Source organism: Culicoides brevitarsis, chromosome 3 (assembly GCF_036172545.1).
Source record: "Culicoides brevitarsis isolate CSIRO-B50_1 chromosome 3, AGI_CSIRO_Cbre_v1, whole genome shotgun sequence".
NCBI lineage: Eukaryota > Metazoa > Arthropoda > Insecta > Diptera > Ceratopogonidae > Culicoides > Culicoides brevitarsis.
This window is the reverse complement of record NC_087087.1, coordinates 32,054,518-32,073,069: the sequence shown is the minus strand read 5'-3', so window position 1 is coordinate 32,073,069 and position 18,552 is coordinate 32,054,518. Positions and strand designations below refer to the sequence as shown.

General features: G+C 29.4%; 4 protein-coding genes across 6 annotated transcripts; 2 read left to right on the top strand and 2 right to left on the bottom strand.

Annotated features, from left to right (window-relative positions):
• Positions 1-2,308: 2,308 nt before the first annotated feature.
• On the top strand, positions 2,309-3,734 carry LOC134835899 (small ribosomal subunit protein uS19). The gene is made up of 5 exons (XM_063850900.1): positions 2,309-2,365; positions 2,625-2,662; positions 2,732-2,823; positions 3,066-3,288; positions 3,522-3,734. The coding sequence occupies exons 2-5, from the start codon at positions 2,654-2,656 to the stop codon at positions 3,645-3,647; spliced, it is 450 nt and encodes a 149-aa protein (XP_063706970.1). The 5' UTR covers positions 2,309-2,365; positions 2,625-2,653; the 3' UTR covers positions 3,648-3,734.
• On the bottom strand, positions 3,546-5,680 carry LOC134835897 (uncharacterized). Its single transcript, XM_063850898.1, has 2 exons — positions 5,467-5,680; positions 3,546-5,394 (listed from the first exon to the last, which is right to left on the bottom strand). The coding sequence occupies exons 1-2, from the start codon at positions 5,536-5,538 to the stop codon at positions 3,793-3,795; spliced, it is 1,674 nt and encodes a 557-aa protein (XP_063706968.1). The 5' UTR covers positions 5,539-5,680; the 3' UTR covers positions 3,546-3,792.
• Positions 5,681-7,580: 1,900 nt separating this feature from the next.
• LOC134834518 (forkhead box protein K2) lies at positions 7,581-13,344 on the top strand. 3 transcript variants are annotated; one of them, XM_063849233.1, is made up of 7 exons: positions 7,581-9,580; positions 9,644-9,843; positions 11,113-11,210; positions 11,271-11,488; positions 11,731-11,876; positions 12,042-12,137; positions 13,192-13,344. In XM_063849233.1, exons 1-7 carry the CDS (start codon positions 8,877-8,879, stop codon positions 13,341-13,343), a joined length of 1,614 nt encoding a protein of 537 aa, XP_063705303.1. In that variant the 5' UTR covers positions 7,581-8,876; the 3' UTR covers position 13,344. The 3 variants fall into 3 exon arrangements, with proteins under 3 accessions (XP_063705303.1, XP_063705302.1, XP_063705301.1); XM_063849232.1 differs by having other exon boundaries at positions 11,731-11,915; XM_063849231.1 differs by having other exon boundaries at positions 11,113-11,488; positions 11,731-11,915.
• A 2,082-nt stretch (positions 13,345-15,426) lies between these two features.
• Positions 15,427-18,491, bottom strand: LOC134834594 (integrator complex subunit 11). Its single transcript, XM_063849324.1, has 4 exons — positions 18,309-18,491; positions 17,109-18,248; positions 16,042-16,400; positions 15,427-15,989 (listed from the first exon to the last, which is right to left on the bottom strand). Exons 1-4 carry the CDS (start codon positions 18,345-18,347, stop codon positions 15,734-15,736), a joined length of 1,794 nt encoding a protein of 597 aa, XP_063705394.1. The 5' UTR covers positions 18,348-18,491; the 3' UTR covers positions 15,427-15,733.
• Positions 18,492-18,552: the final 61 nt, after the last annotated feature.

Here is an 18,552-nt window from a genome sequence, read left to right as displayed (position 1 = left end):
TGCATATTTATTAACTTTTAGCTTTGAAACCCATCAAAAATTGGTTGAAACTTGACTTGAGAAAAAACAACGATTTTTGCTCCTCATATGAAAAAATCGTTTTTTTTTTATTTTATCAAAAATCGATCAGATATCAATGGAAATCAACTTTAGAATGCATATTTATTAACTTTTAGCTTTGAAACCCCTCAAAAATTGGTTGAAACTTGACTTGAGAAAAAACAACGATTTTTGCTCCTCATATGAAAAAATCGTTTTTTTTTTATTTTATCAAAAATCGATCAGATATCAATGGAAATCAACTTTAGAATGCATATTTATTAACTTTTAGCTTTGAAACCCATCAAAAATTGGTTGAAACTTGACTTGAGAAAAAACAACGATTTTTGCTCCTCATATGAAAAAATCGTTTTTTTTTTATTTTATCAAAAATCGATCAGATATCAATGGAAATCAACTTTAGAATGCATATTTATTAACTTTTAGCTTTGAAACCCATCAAAAATTGGTTGAAACTTGACTTGAGAAAAAACAACGATTTTTGCTCCTCATATGAAAAAATCGTTTTTTTTTTATTTTATCAAAAATCGATCAGATATCAATGGAAATCAACTTTAGAATGCATATTTATTAACTTTTAGCTTTGAAACCCATCAAAAATTGGTTGAAACTTGACTTGAGAAAAAACAACGATTTTTGCTCCTCATATGAAAAAATCGTTTTTTTTTTATTTTATCAAAAATCGATCAGATATCAATGGAAATCAACTTTAGAATGCATATTTATTAACTTTTAGCTTTGAAACCCATCAAAAATTGGTTGAAACTTGACTTGAGAAAAAACAACGATTTTTGCTCCTCATATGAAAAAATCGTTTTTTTTTTATTTTATCAAAAATCGATCAGATATCAATGGAAATCAACTTTAGAATGCATATTTATTAACTTTTAGCTTTGAAACCCATCAAAAATTGGTTGAAACTTGACTTGAGAAAAAACAACGATTTTTGCTCCTCATATGAAAAAATCGTTTTTTTTTTATTTTATCAAAAATCGATCAGATATCAATGGAAATCAACTTTAGAATGCATATTTATTAACTTTTAGCTTTGAAACCCATCAAAAATTGGTTGAAACTTGACTTGAGAAAAAACAACGATTTTTGCTCCTCATATGAAAAAATCGTTTTTTTTTTATTTTATCAAAAATCGATCAGATATCAATGGAAATCAACTTTAGAATGCATATTTATTAACTTTTAGCTTTGAAACCCATCAAAAATTGGTTGAAACTTGACTTGAGAAAAAACAACGATTTTTGCTCCTCATATGAAAAAATCGTTTTTTTTTTATTTTATCAAAAATCGATCAGATATCAATGGAAATCAACTTTAGAATGCATATTTATTAACTTTTAGCTTTGAAACCCATCAAAAATTGGTTGAAACTTGACTTGAGAAAAAACAACGATTTTTGCTCCTCATATGAAAAAATCGTTTTTTTTTTATTTTATCAAAAATCGATCAGATATCAATGGAAATCAACTTTAGAATGCATATTTATTAACTTTTAGCTTTGAAACCCATCAAAAATTGGTTGAAACTTGACTTGAGAAAAAACAACGATTTTTGCTCCTCATATGAAAAAATCGTTTTTTTTTTTTATTTTATCAAAAATCGATCAGATATCAATGGAAATCAACTTTAGAATGCATATTTATTAACTTTTAGCTTTGAAACCCATCAAAAATTGGTTGAAACTTGACTTGAGAAAAAACAACGATTTTTGCTCCTCATATGAAAAAATCGTTTTTTTTTTTATTTGATCAAAAATCGATCAGATAGCAATGGAAATCAACTTTAGAATGCATATTTATTAACTTTTAGCTTTGAAACCCATCAAAAATTGGTTGAAACTTGACTTGAGAAAAAACAACGATTTTTGCTCCTCATATGAAAAAATCGTTTTTTTTTTATTTTATCAAAAATCGATCAGATATCAATGGAAATCAACTTTAGAATGCATATTTATTAACTTTTAGCTTTGAAACCCATCAAAAATTGGTTGAAACTTGACTTGAGAAAAAACAACGATTTTTGCTCCTCATATGAAAAAATCGTTTTTTTTTTATTTTATCAAAAATCGATCAGATATCAATGGAAATCAACTTTAGAATGCATATTTATTAAATTTTAGCTTTGAAACCCATCAAAAGTTGGTTGAAAATCATTATTTTCACCCGTAACGACAATTTCGAACAAGTAACTTGGATTTCCTTACAAAATCCATTTACGAAAATTATCCTCCGCAATGACGTGACATTGACAGTTCTTTTTAGTCAGATTTTTGACGCGTGAACACGTTTTGGTAATACTTTTTCCCATATTTCGCCGATTTCCACGCATTTCGAGACCCAAAACTACTGAAAAATGCAAAATTTGTGTCAAAAGTTTCCTGCAAAGACAAAATTTCACCTGGATAGTTAGTAAAAGTGCATAAAAAATCCAAAATAAAATTGTTCATCAACTCAAATGGAAACATGGCGACACATATTTCACATTTTTCGGGTCTCATGTGTGAGAATCCAAAAAGTTTTTATATTAACAATATTTTTTCTGTGTTTTAGATTCATCTAATTGATCAAAATCTAACAAAATGGCTGAAGTAAGTTTAATATTTTTTTAAATAAATTTTTTAACCTCAACGATATTCACGGAAATTTCTCTTTTTTAGCAACAAGATGCTGAACTTCTCAGAAAGAAGCGTACTTTCCGTAAATTCACCTACCGCGGTGTTGATTTGGACCAACTTTTGGACATGAAGAAGTAAGTTTCTTCGATTTCCGTGTATTTTTTGTGTTTTGGAATGATGAGACGATGACGAGAATGAAACAAAAACTCCGCCACAGACTTTTTGATAGAGTTTTTCTATCAAATCGTCATTACAGGAGTTTTTGTGACAAGATTATTTATGGCAGTCTGACCTTTTTTTTAACAAAAAATAAATTTTTGTCTCAAAATTTCTTGAAAAAAGAAAAATTATTAATAAAATTTTCATTTTTCCACAGAGAACAATTGTCCGATTTGTTGGGTTGCCGTGCCAGACGTCGCATGTCGCATGGCTTGAAGCGCAAACCACAAGCTTTGATCCAAAAATTGCGCAAAGCCAAGAAGGAAGCTCCTCCACTCGAGAAGCCTGCCATCGTCAAGACACATTTGCGCAACATGATCATCGTTCCCGAAATGGTTGGCTCCATCATCGGTGTTTACAATGGAAAAACCTTCAATCAAGTAAGGAAATTTTGAAATTTTAAAAAAATTTTTTCGAATGAAATGATGACACGATGACGAGACTTACACAAAAACGCCGCTTTTGACAACTTGATAGAGTTTTTCCGTCATTTTGTCGCTTTAGGAGTTCTTGTGAGAGGATTATTTATGGCAGTCTGATCTTTAAAGTCAAAAAAATCCCTTAAAAAAATTTTTTTGATCAAAAATTAATAAAAAAATTATTTTTTTCACAGGTTGAGGTCAAGCCAGAGATGATCGGACACTATTTGGGTGAATTCTCATTGACATACAAGCCTGTTAAGCACGGTAGACCCGGTATTGGTGCTACTCACAGCTCCAGATTTATTCCATTGAAGTAAATTTGCTTGTTTTGTACAAACTTCCACACGCGAACATCAACAGCAATCCAACTGATGTGGGAAATAAACATCTAAAAAAACCTAAAATCCCATTTTTTATTAGTTTTAAGTCAAAATACAGTATAAAAATGTGTTAGAGGCTTCATCAAACTCTCGGTCCCGTATAATTCAGTTCCCTCACGTGTTTCAACGAGTTGAAATAATGTTCGGTAAACAGAAATCCATCATTTTTGGGCAACAACAACGCTTTCAAGTACTTCAAATGGATATTTATCAACGAAATACAATCGGGAGTCACCCCTTCACAGCCAATCAGTCCCAATTTCTCGATATTCGGGCAATTTTGCAGCAAAAAACTCAGTCCATTGTTCGTAACGCGATTCGCACTGTAAATTTGCACCTCCGTAAGGTATTTAAAGTGAAAACAAACGGCAAGTACGCGATCTGTGATGGCATCTCCGCACTTATTCGCCTTAAAAGTCTCCAATTCTTCGAGATTTTTCAACAAATGCCCGGTATAAGTTGATTTTCGTTCCTCATTCTCTTCTGTGGGCGTCACAGTGACCCATCCCGTGAGACCTTCTTCGGTAATTCCGGGACATTCAGAGATATTTAAGGATTTCAAACGGAGACAAGTAGCGAAAATTACTTGAAGTCGCTCGTCGTTCATATCGCTCAAGCCAGAGACATCCAAAGAAGTCAAACGTCTCGAAGCCACAAGTAAAGCATCAAGTGTGATGGGATACAAGGGTCCAATCCAAAAAATCGTCTCCAGAGAGGGAAATTCAAAGGTATCCGTGAAATATGACGCTCCAATGGTCTTAATGGCGAATTTTTCCATGTTTTTGTTGAGAGTTGCCTTTGCCAGCATCGTCAAATTTACACTGAGATCGACTTCGAGTTCCAATTTTGGGATTAAATCGAGTTGCATGAGGATGTCTTCGAGCTGTTTTGACTCCTCCAGTACACAAATGTCAAGTAAATCGACTTTTTTGACTTTTTTCATGAATTTTAAAATTTCTTTCCACATTTTTTCGTTTGGTAAGTTCGCCCGGGGGATTCGGAAGAAGCCAATTTTGAGACGAGGCAACAGCGGATCCACATTTTGCATGAATTCAATGTCATAATCGTAATAATTGTGAATATGCAGCTCTACGGTGTCAATTTTCTCCAATAAAGTCTTTGTGAAGCCCAGCATCGAGGGGTACGGATATTCGGTGAAACGATCTTTGATGTTGTCTGACACCGAGATGAATGTGAGACGCGGGCAAGCGTTCATCATGTTCTCTATTTGGCGGAAATTCATGAAAACGTTTTCCAAACGGAGTTGTCGCAAGTATTCCAAACGGATATTTAAAGGAATTTCGCTCAAAGATTGCTTTCGTTCGATCTCCAAGACGTGAACGGTCGAAAAATGCGCCATAAGTCGTTCGAAAACTTCGTTTGTCAAGCAGATGCATCCCTCGAAGACGACATGTTGTATGCCCGAATGATCCACAGAGTCCCAAAAGTCGGAAAATCCATCGACAACATCGTCGGAATAGACGTACTCGAAGACAATCTTCTTGAAAGGCAACATTTTGTGATAAAATTCCGGCAAACGAATCTTGCACGGATACAATTCTTGGTGCAGACGCAACGTATCGAAGAATCGGGGGTGACGCGCTGCCAAATGCCATTGTTTACACACGAGAGCCGCATCTCGCCGTTCAGTGCGATGCAAAAATTTGAAAATTTCGGTAATGACCTACACATGGAATTAGTAAAAAAAAAATCATTAATTAAGACGAAGAATGACAATGCAAAAAAAAAATCTTACCTCGATGGGAAAGTCACTCAAAGAAAGTGACTCTGACGACGACACGATCTCCTGATCTTCGTCCAGAGACATTTTTCGCGCGAAATTCGCTGGAAAATTCAACAAAATTCACAAAAATTGTTTTGAAATTGGCGAAAAATGAAAAAATTCGTGTGCCAATGAACTAGATAAGCGTGAGTAATGAATGAAAATGCGTCGAAAAACGAAAATAAACTTACACCGGGGGCAGCTGATCTTTGTTCTGCTCCGCACGCATGCGCTCACGTGAGAGTAATTCTCGATCATTTTCTCTTTTTTCGCGAGACAACACAAGGAAAACTCTTATTTTTGTTGTTTTATGTGCTTTGGATGATTGTTTGTTTTTCGAAATTCATGAAAAAAATGCCCTGTGAGATAAAGAGAGGTTAATTTACTGCCTTTGTGAAATTTTAGATGTTAAATTAGCACCATTGGGATGTTAAATTAACTTCCAAATAATTTTTATGTTAATTTTTAGATTTAAGAAGTAGAAAAATTAAATATTTGACCTTAAAATGACCTTGAGAATTTAAATTATTTTTTTGAGGGATTATATTTAACATCTTTAGGTGTTAATTTAACACTACTTTTTTCATAAATTCAAAAAATTCTATTTTAAAGTCAATAAATTAAAGCCAAAAGTAAAGCTTTAAACAAAAAAATTAAGAAATGTAATAAAATGAAATTCTAAAAGGTGTTAAATTAGCATCTCAAGAATTAACATAACCTCAAAATAAATTTTCAATGAGAGAATTTTGCTTTAATCGTGAAAAAATTAACTTTGAAATCTCAAATAAAGATTTTTTATGTTGAAATATTATCCAAAAGGCACAAAATTAACCCTCATGTTGTTAATTTAACATCTTTTTAAAGAATTTTGTATCAAAAGAGGTTAAATTAACTCACGTAACCTCAAAAACACATTACAAAAATTTTAAATTTTTTGAGTTTGAAATTTAAAAGGAAGAAAATTGAAACTCAAGGCTAAAAATGACACATTGTATGTTAATTTAATCCTTTAAGGGTGTAAATTTATTTCTTCTAAGATGCTAAATTAACACACTTTTATTAAATTTTGAGTTTTAAAAATACTGATCAACTTCTCAAACTACTTAAATTGATACTTTAAGAGAAAAATAGTCAAGATTGATCAAAAATAATCCCCCATAGATGTTAAATTAACATCTATCGACGCTAAAAATGGTATGTAGTTCTATAGATACAGCGTACGAAGAATCCAATTTAGAGAAAAATAAATTCCTCGCATTGATTTTTATTAAAAAATGAAAAAATAAAATAAAAAAAAATTATTAATGCATTAAGAAATTATTAATTTTATAAATTTTTAGCTTTAAATTAATTTTTTTTAGCTTTATGAGCAATGTGAAAAACCGATTGTCAACCGATTCAACGTCTTTTTCATTAAAATTTCAAATATGACACTCGTACACGTACAGCTACGACATTCTATAGGCAACTGAATGCAAAATCTTCGCGCTATTGTCACTATTGTTCTAAATATGCCGTGGGAAACGCTGCCAATCGCAAAAATTTTACAATAATTGGCAATACCGTCAAAAACGAATACTCAAATTATTAGAATTCGAATTTAAAAAAAAACCTGCAAATTTATCAAAAAAAAAAAAAAAATGTCAAAATTTTAAAAGTTTTAAAGAAAATTTTAAATCAAAAATAAGTTTTACTAAAAATTTTTAACAAATTAGAAATTTCATTTTTTTAAACAAAAATTAAAAAAAAATTTTTTTTTGAGGAATTTCAAAATTTTAATATAATTTTTTTTTATGATATTTTGATTTTAATTTCAATAAAAAAGTAATAAAAAAAACGTAAAACTTTTGGTTGAAACTTTATAGAAATTCGAGAATAAAATTTGATTTAATTGAAAAAAAAAACAATTTTGGAAAATTTCGAAAATATTTTATAAAATTCATCAACTTCATTCGTCTCACAGGTCGAAAAACTGTCCGAAATCGTTTGACCCAATCTTGGCTCTAACAAAAATTAGTGATGTCAAAAGCCAAGTACAAGTCGAATTGACAACCCGTACTCGAAACTTCACTACCGACGTCAAAACAACAACGTGCAAGTTAAAAGGCAGACTAAAAAAGCCCATTTTGCCCAATTTTACCGTGTTTTATCGCAGAAAAAATGTGTTAGTCGACGCAGAACGATGTCGTTGCGGATCCCCAAGTAAAATTGTGCCGGAAAATCTGTTATTTCCACGTGAAAATCGCAAGTATCTTGGATTGTTTTCATCAATACAAAAATATTGCGTTTCGCTTGCTCACACTAAATACACGACGAACGCGTCCAATAAAAAACCTCACGTATACCCCATACACACAAACACACACGACTCATCGCATAGCGAGTCTCGAATGTTTATATAAATAAAGAAAAAAATTGGATTTCGGTGAGCTAGTTTGCGAGTTGCGGGACTAAAAGTGCGAGAAAAAGTGCGTGAAAAGTGCTGAAAAATCGCGTATCGACAGTGAAAAATCGGAAAAACTCGAGAAAAAACGCAAACAAAAGCCGAGAAAAAAACTTTTTTTTTCTTTCTACACACGTACGAAGTCAATAATAGGCTCTCGGCTCACACATCGCATAAACAACAACACATCGAAGCGAAAAGAAGAGGAAAAAAAGTGATGACCTTCTGTGTAAAATGTGATTTGATGAAATTTCGTTGACACTCGAGAGGATTTTAGGACATTTCGGGCATTTTGTTGGCGGCGTAGCGTTCGCACACGCAACGAGCGACTCGTAAATAAAACGAGGAACGAAGAAAAAGCAAATAAATTTTTATTTAGTGAAAAAAGGAGGGCACATACAGCGTGTCTACGTTACTCATACAACACAAATATTCCACACACACCGCAATAAAAACATTTAGCGAGGCAGCGTGCTTGTTTTCTGTGCGAAAAATAATAAAAGTGACAAGTGTGCGACTAAATTTGGAGAAAATTTACGCGAGAAGCCTTGTTGCACATTCAGTTATCGGCGATTTATCGGCGAATTATTTACATAACGAGCCGCCCGAGTGATTCTCTCGCGCTCTGCGATCGTTCCCTTGCATCACAAGAGCTTCGTTGTTGTTTTTTATTAATAAAACAAAACATTCTATATTAATAAAAACACGAAAACAACATATTATTGTCGCTCACTCGCATTCAGAGTCGCGTTGTAACAAAATAAAGCACACATAGGTGCTGTAGCGAAAATCAATATATATCTATACGGTGCGACGAGAAGACATACGTGCACGCTTCTGTGTGTTATTTACATGAGGAGACGAACAAACAACTCATTTCGTACGGCAGGATACTGAAAAAGCAGAAAAAAAAGCGTAAAGAAGAGAAAAATTCGAAAATATGACGGACAACAATAGCACGGCGACGATTCACATTACGACGACGACGCAGCCCGTCGTAACGAACAACGGCAAATCGAGCAGCAACAACTCCACACAACAGCAAAAACGGATCTCAAACAGTCAAATCATCCAGGAAGGTGTCGTCGAGGAGGAACATTACGAAATTCTCGAGAACAATAATCAAGCGGTGCAGCAACAGCAGGCGGCGCCGCAACAACATGTCTTTCTCGAGCCGGCATCCACGACAATTGTCACGAGTACACACACGGAGCCCGATTACGAGGACTTGCTCGACGACATTCCGCTGAATCCGGCGCAACAAGTGCACTACGACGACGACGACTTGGACGACGAAGACGGTTTGGAGGACGACGACACCTCAGATGGCATCTCGAATCATCATACGCAGGGAGGAGGCTTGCATAACGCCGGCTCCGGATCTGGGAATTTTATCGCGCGTCTCATGTCGAAAGACAACATTCTCCTTGTGAGCGATCACACAATCGAGATTGGCAGGAATTCCTCAAAGTCCAGTGTGCACTTTCACGTTGGCAAGAATAGTTTTGTGTCGCGGAAGCACATTGTCTTGCAATTCGATCCCAAAAGCAAGGGTTTCTACATGCTGTGTCTGAGTAAGAATGGCGTTTTTGTTGATGGCGTGTTCACAAGGAAAGGTGCCGAGCCACTGAGACTTCCGAAGCAGTAAGTTTTTCCACATTTTTTAATAAATTCTTCGATAAAAATTCATTTTTTTGTGAAATTTAGATGCGCGCTACGCTTCCCAAGTACAAACATTCGCATCAACTTTGAGAATTTGGCCAATCAACCGTTTGACGTTGCACACAATACGGGACACAACAAGAATTCTATCAACTCGGTTGAAAATTCGAACATGATCTACTCGCCATTGAAGATTAGTATACCTGATGGAGACAAAATGAAGAGTCCCTTCCCATCGCCAACTGGTATGTATAAGTTTAAAGTCAAAAAATTCTCGAATATGTTTTGAATTTCATCCTATTTAATTAAAAAAAAAAATAATAAATTACAATTTAAAATTTACTTCTATTGAAAGTTTCATTAAAAAATTAAAGTAAAATAAGTTTTTTTTTGTTTTTTGGTACATTTTTGAGAAAAAAAATATTTGAAATTGTTAAAAATTATAAAATTTGTGTTGAAAGCCTTTAACAAGTTATGTTTTTAAAATTTATTTTAATAAAAATAATTTAATTTTTAATATTTATAAGAAAATTTAATATATTTTTAAAATTTTTGAGCTCAAAAATATACAAAAGTTTACCTAAAACATTAAAATTTGTTAAAATTTTAATTTCTAATAATATTAAAAAAAATTATTTCAATTTTTTTCAATTTTTATTCAAATAAATTTTTAATTTGTAATTTTTAAATTATTTATTAAATTAATAATTAATTATTAAATAAAATTTAAAAAATTATTAAAAACTGAAAATTATTTATTAAAATTTTAAAAAATTAAAAAATTTAAGAATTTTAAAAAAATTTAAGGTTAAAAATCTTTAGATAATTATTTAAAATAATTTTTGTTAAAAAAAATGACTAAAAGTTTACCAAAAATTAAATTTTTTAAATTTTTTTGTTAGAAATATCTTAAATTTCTCTCAGAACCTTTTAAATTTTATTTCAAAAATTATCTTGAATGTAAAAATTCTTTAAAATTATTCTAAAAAATGAAAAAAATTTTAACTTTTTTTTTCAAAATCATCAATTATAAGCATTTTGAGGTTCAAAAATGTAAAAATCTTGTTTAAAATACACTTTTACTTCAAAATGTTTTAACAAATTTTTCAATTTCGTTAAGAAAAGTCAGAAAATATTCAATATTTGGTTAATTTTGATAAAATTTTATGGAAAAGTTATAAATTTTTATTGAAATCGTTTTAAAAATCAAGCGTTTCTCATTTTTTTATGTATTTTTCGAGAATAGCAAAAAAGTTTCGTATAAAATGTTTACTATTTTTACAAAATTTTTTACAATTTTCACAAATTTTTAACAATATTTACGAAGTTATCAAAAATTATGTATAAAGTCATTAAAAAATTAAGAAATTATTAAAAAATTTTACCTTTTAATGCTTAAAATTCGATAGACTGTCTTCCAAATATTTCAAAACTTCGGGAAATTCAAAATATTTTCGATTCTCATGAATTTTTGTAATGAAAAATCAATTAAATTTTACTTTTTTCTCTTTCAGGAACCATAAGTGCGGCAAATAGTTGTCCAACAAGTCCCCGCCAAGGTTATCACGAGTTCCCCTATCATGGTCACAATTCTAATCACAGCTACCAATCTGTAAGATTTCCCATTTCTCATCGAAAATTAAAATTTTTGTTAATTAAATTATTTTTGCAGGAGTCACAAGGAGTCCCCTCAACATCATCCAACAATGAAAACGAGAAACCACCATACAGCTACGCTCAACTAATAGTACAATCAATATCGGCATCGCCCGACAAGCAACTTACGCTATCTGGCATATATTCGTTCATTGCAAAAAATTATGCCTATTATCGTACGGGCGGCAACAAAGGATGGCAGAACTCGATTCGGCATAACTTGAGCTTGAATAGGTAAGTGCATCGTCGTGTCGCGATTATTATTTTATTATTATGAATTTAATTTACGTTACACACTCGAGTACAACAACAACTGATTAGATGTTTTTATTATTCTCGAGATGACGTCACGCGCAATATATTATTTGTTTACACAACAAAAAAAAATCCGTACTCGTATGTGTCAATATACAACGAATGACAACGACGACGACGACGATATGCTAATAATAATAATATTTTGCTTTGTTCCACAGATACTTTATCAAAGTACCACGCTCGCAAGACGAACCGGGAAAAGGCTCCTTCTGGCGCATCGATCCGCTGAGTGAGCTGAAGCTGGTTGACCAAAGCTACCGGAAACGACGACAACGTGGAAGTCAGGGTTTCCGCACACCATATGGTATGCCTAGATCTGCACCTGTATCACCAAGTCATATAGGTGAAAATTATTTAAAAACAAAAAAAAAATGAACACTCTCGACTTTTTTATTAAAATATTTTTTGTTTAATTTTTTTTTCGATTTTTTTTAAGAATTTTAATTAATTTTTTTGTTTTTTTTTTCAGACAATTCTCGAGAAAACTCACCTTTGAATGATGTCCTTATGCAATCTGCTCCAGGATCTCCGGGTTCTAACAATTACAATTCCAATCATCGTGAAGGTGAGTCTTTTAAATTTAAAAAATACGACTTTATGAGGAAAAAATTTTTTAAGTGAACTTGAAAAAAAAAATCATCAAAAATTGATATTAAATTAATTTTTGAATTTTTTATCAATTAAAGACATGAAATTGGTTCAAAAAATAAAATTTTTCATAAAAATTTATTTTTGACTATTTAATAAAAAAAAATTTTTTGAATTTTTGAAAATTAAATATTTTTTAATTATTTTATAAAAAATCATTATTTAGAATAAATCATTAGAATAAATTTCATAATTTTTTTTGAAATATTTTTGCATGTAGAAATTATTCAAGTTTAATTTAATAAACTTGAATTAAATTTAAAAATTAAATTTAAATTAAAAAAATTAAATAAAATTAAAAAAATTAAAAAAAAAATTAAATTAAAAAATTTTAATTAATTAAAATTAAAATTAAATTTAATTTTTTTTTAATATTAGAATAAAAAAATATTATTTAAAAAAAAATATATATATTTTATTTAATTTTTTTTTTTTTTTAAATTTTAAATTTATTTATTGAATTAAAATTAAAAAATTATTTAAAAATAAAATATGATTAAATCTTATGATAAAATTTGATTTGTTTGAAAATCTGATGTGATTTGTTAAAATATTTTGATAAAAATCATTTACTTTTTAATTAACTTTTGATTAAAATTTTTATAAAAAATATTTTTTTGACAAATTTTATGATTAATAATGTTGAGAAAAATAATTTAAAAAAAAAAATAAATAAAAAAAAAGTAAAAAAAAATTAAATATTTTCAAAAATTTTACTAAAAATCATCAATATTGTCCCGAAAATTATAGTGTTACATGGTCAACCAACAAATTTAATCCGTATTTTTTCCGTATTTTTTACGTATTTTTTTACGTATTTTTTACGTAATTTTTCCGTATTTTATTTTTAAAAATTTATTTCGACATGTATATGTGAGAACACAAAAATTGGAAATTTTTTTTGAAAAATTTTAAAACTTCCAATAAATAACAAAAATCATTATAATAAATGATAATTTTTTTCATTCCAGATCACAACTTTGGCTCTGCATCAACATTCAAACACCATCACAACTACGATCAAGGCTTAAAGAACGACACGAACGACATTTACGAAGATCAAGAGCAAATAGAGTATTTAAGTGATGAATATGAACCAAGTATTAAACGTCAGAAAAATTAAATCTCAAAACAAAAACAGAAAAAAATATAGAAAAAAATAATTAAATAAAAAAGGAAATCAGGCTCCGTAACTTATAAAGGTTTGTGGGAATCGCGGTGATTATTATTTAAAAAAAATGAAAATAATTTGAAGTAAAATCCCTTTCTTACAAAAAAGTAATCAATTCATGAGAATATTTATTTCCACACTCATCAACAGACTCGTAACGAAAAAAAAAATTAAAAAATGAGAATTTACTTTAAATCATAAGTGTGTATTAGATTGAATATACAAGAAACTTTAAAAAAAAATAAATTACAATATTTTACTCTTTTTTCAAACAAAAAATAAAATAATAAATGTAACTTTATGGATAAGAAAATGCGTTTTAAGTTCAGTAACGAAAGAAACAAAGTACTGTACCAAAAAAAGCAGCCATTTAGAACAAGGAGTCCTCTCATGGGATGTTGTGATCGGATGCGGAAAAAGATAGATCCTGGAAACAATACAAGAAATTATCGTGAATGGAAATAAATATAAAATTAAAAAAAAAAGAAATAAACAAGTTAGTTAGTTTTTAAGTGTGTATTCTTATTGTATTGTAAATTTTTAAGAACCTGATTATTATTACAACTATATATACAAGAAAACAAGAAAATTCTTCATAAATGTGAACATTTTTGTGATGATTCTTCTCTCGCATCGCATCAAACGCGTTAACGATAAAACAATAAAAAAATATATAAGAAAACTAAAAAAACAAAGAAAGCGAAGCGAATTGTCCGTCTTTGTTCCAATCATCATAAAAATATATTTATTAGAATATACAATATTTTATATAGACCTTAGACTTCTAGTTATCGGATCTAATATTAAATAAAGTAATTTTAAAAATAAATAAAATTAATAAAAAAAAAGAAATTCAAATTTAACAATATATAGGATTGTTGTAATAAATGCACTATACTATTATTAAATAAAATTAATTACTAATAAAAAAAATTATTCTTTAAAAGAAAACAAAAAACTAGACAAAGAAGATTTTAGAAATAAATTTAAAAAATGAGAAAAATAATAAATAAATATTATTACAAAAAAAATTGAAAACAACTACAACAAAGAATATACATGAAGAAAATCCTAGATTTAAGTCCTTTTTATTAATTCTAGTTGTATGTAAAATAAATACTATTAAAAAAAAGTAAAAAAAGAAAGGAAGTAGGTCATCTTATATAAATATAACTCTTTTTCATTGTTGCTGATTTGTTTTTAAATCCAGTCGTATTTTTTTTAATTAATAATAATAATATTTAAATATATATTCGTTGTGCGCTTTTATTTTTTTATTATTTTTATTTTTCTACATGATGAATATTTGTTTAAAAAAAATATTTTTTTTATTAAAATTAATTTTATATTTAATTAATTTTAATTTAATTAAAAATTTTAATAATTTTTAAAAAAAAAAAAAATTAAAAATTAATAAAATTAAATTTTAAAATTTTTTATTTTTTTAAAATAAAAAAAAAATAATTAAATTTTTATTAAAATAAATTTTAAATAAATGAATAAATATTTAATACATAATTAAATAAAAATTTAATTATTTTTTATTTTTGAAAAAAATTAAAATTAAAAATTGATTAAAATATTTAATTATTATTTTTTTTTTATTTTTGAACAAAAATAAAAAATTAATTAATGAAAAATTAAAAAAAAATTAAAAAAAAAAAAATAATAAATTAATTTAATTTTTTTTTTTGTTAAAAAATAAAAAAAATAATTAAATTATTTAATTTTGATTAAAATAAATTTTTACTAATTTTTTTAAATAAAAATAATTAAATTAAATTATATTATTAAATATTTTAAATTAAATTTTAATAAATTAAAATATTTTTTTTAAATAAATATTCTTAATTAACATTGGCACAGGCATCTAGCTTCAAAAAAAAAAACGAATATAATTCGTACCTTAGTAGCGTCGATTTTTATTAAATTCATTCGTAACTAAACAAAACAAACAAAAAAAAAACAAGGAATTAACTTTTTTATACGTTTTATTGGTAAAATAATTAATTAATAATAATTAGCTGCATGCAGTCATGTTGCACGAAAGAAAAAAGTTTGAAACAATTTTATTTATTTTTGAATTATTATCGAAGCATTTCCGGCTAAGATTTTCGTTTTAATAAAAAAGGCATCAAAAAGCAATTGAGAATGAGTTTCAAATATACAACAAAGAACAAAAACACAAACACACGAATGTATAAAAAAAACTAGAAAATAACCCAATAAAAAAGTATCTGTCTGAAAAACAAGTTTTTTTTTTGTATTTAAAAATATTTTTTTATTTTTGTGAAAGGAAAATAACGAAAAAAAGTAATTTTTATCAAGAAAAAGTCGATTTTTCAACCTAAACTTTGTAACATATTCAAGATATAACTGCCCAAATCTTCATCTTGATTCGTCCATGACAGCAAAATATTTTTTTGCAAATCCGTGGGACCCAATTCAACTTTAACTGACACCGTTTCGACATTAATGGTGAGGTCTTCGCCCATTGTGACTGTCCATTCGGAGAGTTTCTCGCGAATTAAGGCATAAAGTTTTTCCGTGATGGCTGGAATGGTGCTTGCGTCATCGAGTTTGATGGATGATGTGAATCTAAAATCATGAAAAATTTAGAAAAAAATCAATTTTAAGGAGGAAAATTTACTTAATGACATGTCGATTCATCCCGGTGACCTCTTTGAAGTGCTCGTCAATGTGTCGAAGTGAAATTTTATTGTCTTTTATGACTAAAATGCCGTGCAAAATACGACGTCGCTTCGGATCCGGCGGGAGTGAATTGTATTTTTTCGCTTCTTCCTTCAGCAGGGAGCTTGAGCAGTCAATTGGGATTTTTACGGGAGTGTTAATGACACATGTCTCGCCATTTGCGGGCGTATAGCATTCGATATTGAACTCTTCTTTGATCTTTTCTTTCAGAAATTCCATTTTTGCGGCTTCGCCATGTACTAACATCACGTTACGTGGTTCGCAGTACTGAATTAACTGCATGATTCCTTTGGCGTCCTATAAAAAAAAATGAATTTTAGACGTTAATCCTTTATTTTATCAAATTTTTATAAAATTTTATCATCTTAATTTTGAAAAATGTTTGTTTCAAAATGTGAAATTAAAAAAATAAAAGTTTTTAATACCTATTTTTTCCTTTTTGAAAAATTTAAGTAAAAAATATTTTTTTTAAATTAAAAAAAATTACTTAAAATTTTTTTAAATTAGAAAAAAAAATTCGCTTAATTTTTTTTTAAATTAAAAAAAAATCACTTAAAATTTTTTTAAATTAAAAAAAAAATTCGCTTAAAATTTTTTTAAATTAAAAAAAGAGAAAAATTCACTGAAAATTTTTAAAATTAAAAAAAAAATTTCACTTAAAATTTTTTTAAATTAAAAAAAAAATTCGCTTAAAATTTTTTTAAATTAAAAAAAAAAATTCGCTTAATTTTTTTTAAATTAAAAAAAAAAATTTCACTTAAAATTTTTTTAAATAAAAAAAAATTTGCTTAAAATTTTTTTAAATTAAAAAAAAGAGAAATTCACTCAAAATTTTTTTAAATTAAAAAAAAAAAAATTCGCTTAAAATTTTTTTTCAATTGAAAAACATTAGAAACTATTAAATAAAAAAAAGCATTAAAAAGCAAGGAAAAATCAAAAATTAAAAATAAATCCTGAATTTTAAGACGTAAAATGGTGAATTTTTTATATTTTTGTGATACTTACGGCATGTGCGCTAAAACTCATATACTCGACAGCCATTTTCACGTCGATTACTTGACGATTTTCGAATTCAACCTTCTTCGCGCCATTCAATATTTTATGCCCAACCGTGCCTTGAACGCAATATCCCGGCATAATTACCATATTGTTCTCATTCGGTGCCCATTTCTTGAAAATTTGCAAGGAAAGTCCCGCATGCAACATGCCAGGCGTCGCAAAAACCACCATACTGCCCGGATTATCGATATATCCCTTGTCAAACGGCTTAATATGCTTAAAATCGAACATGTTACGTTGCACAAAAGTCTTTCGAATTTTCTGATTGGTCCATGTGATGAACATTTTGTAATAATTGTTCGCCTTTTCCGTCAATCCAACGGCAAAATAAACGGGATATTTCAAATTCATCCGTTCCCAATACGTTTCCAGCAGGATACAGAGCTCCTGGGCACGTCCCAAAGCGAAAACCGGAATCAAAACTTTACCTCCTTTGGCAACGCATTCATGTACTTTCTTCAAAAAATCCCGTTCGCGACACCGTTTCGAGTCCCGAATCGTCGTCGCATACGTACTTTCGGTAATTAACAAATCAGGCTTGCATTTATCGATCCACGCTGCTCCCAAATGTCGATCTGGCGTCATGTTATAATCGCCGGTATACACAACACTTTGACTTCCGACGCGAATCCAAAACATCGCCGCTCCCAAAACATGCCCCGCGTAATAAGCTTTGATCTCGAGCTCCGAATCAACCATGACGCTCTGATGCAAAGTCACGGCAATGACTTTTTTCATGCAATCTTTGATCATTTGTGTCGTGAAAAAGTTCGATTCGCCCTTGCGTTCGACCGCTACTTTTCGCATGTCTTCGAGCAAGATGGGCGCAATGGCTTTCGTGGGATGTGTCATGTAAATGGGGCCCGTGTAACCAACCATTTCCGTCATATAGGGCAACGCGCCGCAATGATCCAGATGAAAATGCGAAATAATGACGCAATCGATGTGTGACGTGATGGGACCTTCGGGCACGATATAACTGAAATCCGGGAAACGACGCTCGTCATTAAAGCCCATGTGCATTCCGCAATCCAACATGATGTTTTTGCCGCCCATCGACAGTAGGATACAACTTCGACCGACATCCTACGAGAAAAAATTAAAAATTACAAAAAAAAACAGGATTTTTTTTTGGGAAATTTTTACCTGACCCGCTCCTAAAGGAGTAATTTTAAAATCTGGCATGATTTTTTTTGTGTTTTGAATTCCAAGAAGATCAAAACGGGTTAATTTTCAATTTTTTAATATTTTTTTAAGCATTTCCAACTAAAAATAATGCTGAAAGAGGCTTATTTTGTGGTAAAATAGCAATATTTACTAAAAAAATGACAATTTACTCACAAATCGCCATTTGCTAATTCAAGTGAGGCTCATGGCGACTTTTGCACGC

Bases quoted from the DNA above. Each gene is read 5' to 3' on its own strand.
- LOC134835899 (XM_063850900.1), top strand. The intron at 2,824-3,065 runs GTAAGTTTCTTC...ATTTTTCCACAG, and splicing joins CAACTTTTGGACATGAAGAA to AGAACAATTGTCCGATTTGT. The intron at 3,289-3,521 runs GTAAGGAAATTT...TTTTTTTCACAG, and splicing joins ATGGAAAAACCTTCAATCAA to GTTGAGGTCAAGCCAGAGAT.
- LOC134835897 (XM_063850898.1), bottom strand. From the start codon at position 5,538: ATGTCTCTGGACGAAGATCAGGAGATCGTGTCGTCGTCAGAGTCACTT. The intron at 5,395-5,466 runs GTAAGATTTTTT...TTCCATGTGTAG, and splicing joins TGAGTGACTTTCCCATCGAG to GTCATTACCGAAATTTTCAA.
- LOC134834518 (XM_063849231.1), top strand. From the start codon at position 8,877: ATGACGGACAACAATAGCACGGCGACGATTCACATTACGACGACGACG. The intron at 11,489-11,730 runs GTAAGTGCATCG...TTTGTTCCACAG, and splicing joins CATAACTTGAGCTTGAATAG to ATACTTTATCAAAGTACCAC. The intron at 12,138-13,191 runs GTGAGTCTTTTA...TTTTCATTCCAG, and splicing joins CAATTCCAATCATCGTGAAG to ATCACAACTTTGGCTCTGCA.
- LOC134834594 (XM_063849324.1), bottom strand. From the start codon at position 18,347: ATGCCAGATTTTAAAATTACTCCTTTAGGAGCGGGTCAG. The intron at 18,249-18,308 runs GTAAAAATTTCC...TTTTTCTCGTAG, and splicing joins CTCCTTTAGGAGCGGGTCAG to GATGTCGGTCGAAGTTGTAT. The intron at 15,990-16,041 runs GTAAATTTTCCT...TCATGATTTTAG, and splicing joins ATGAATCGACATGTCATTAA to ATTCACATCATCCATCAAAC.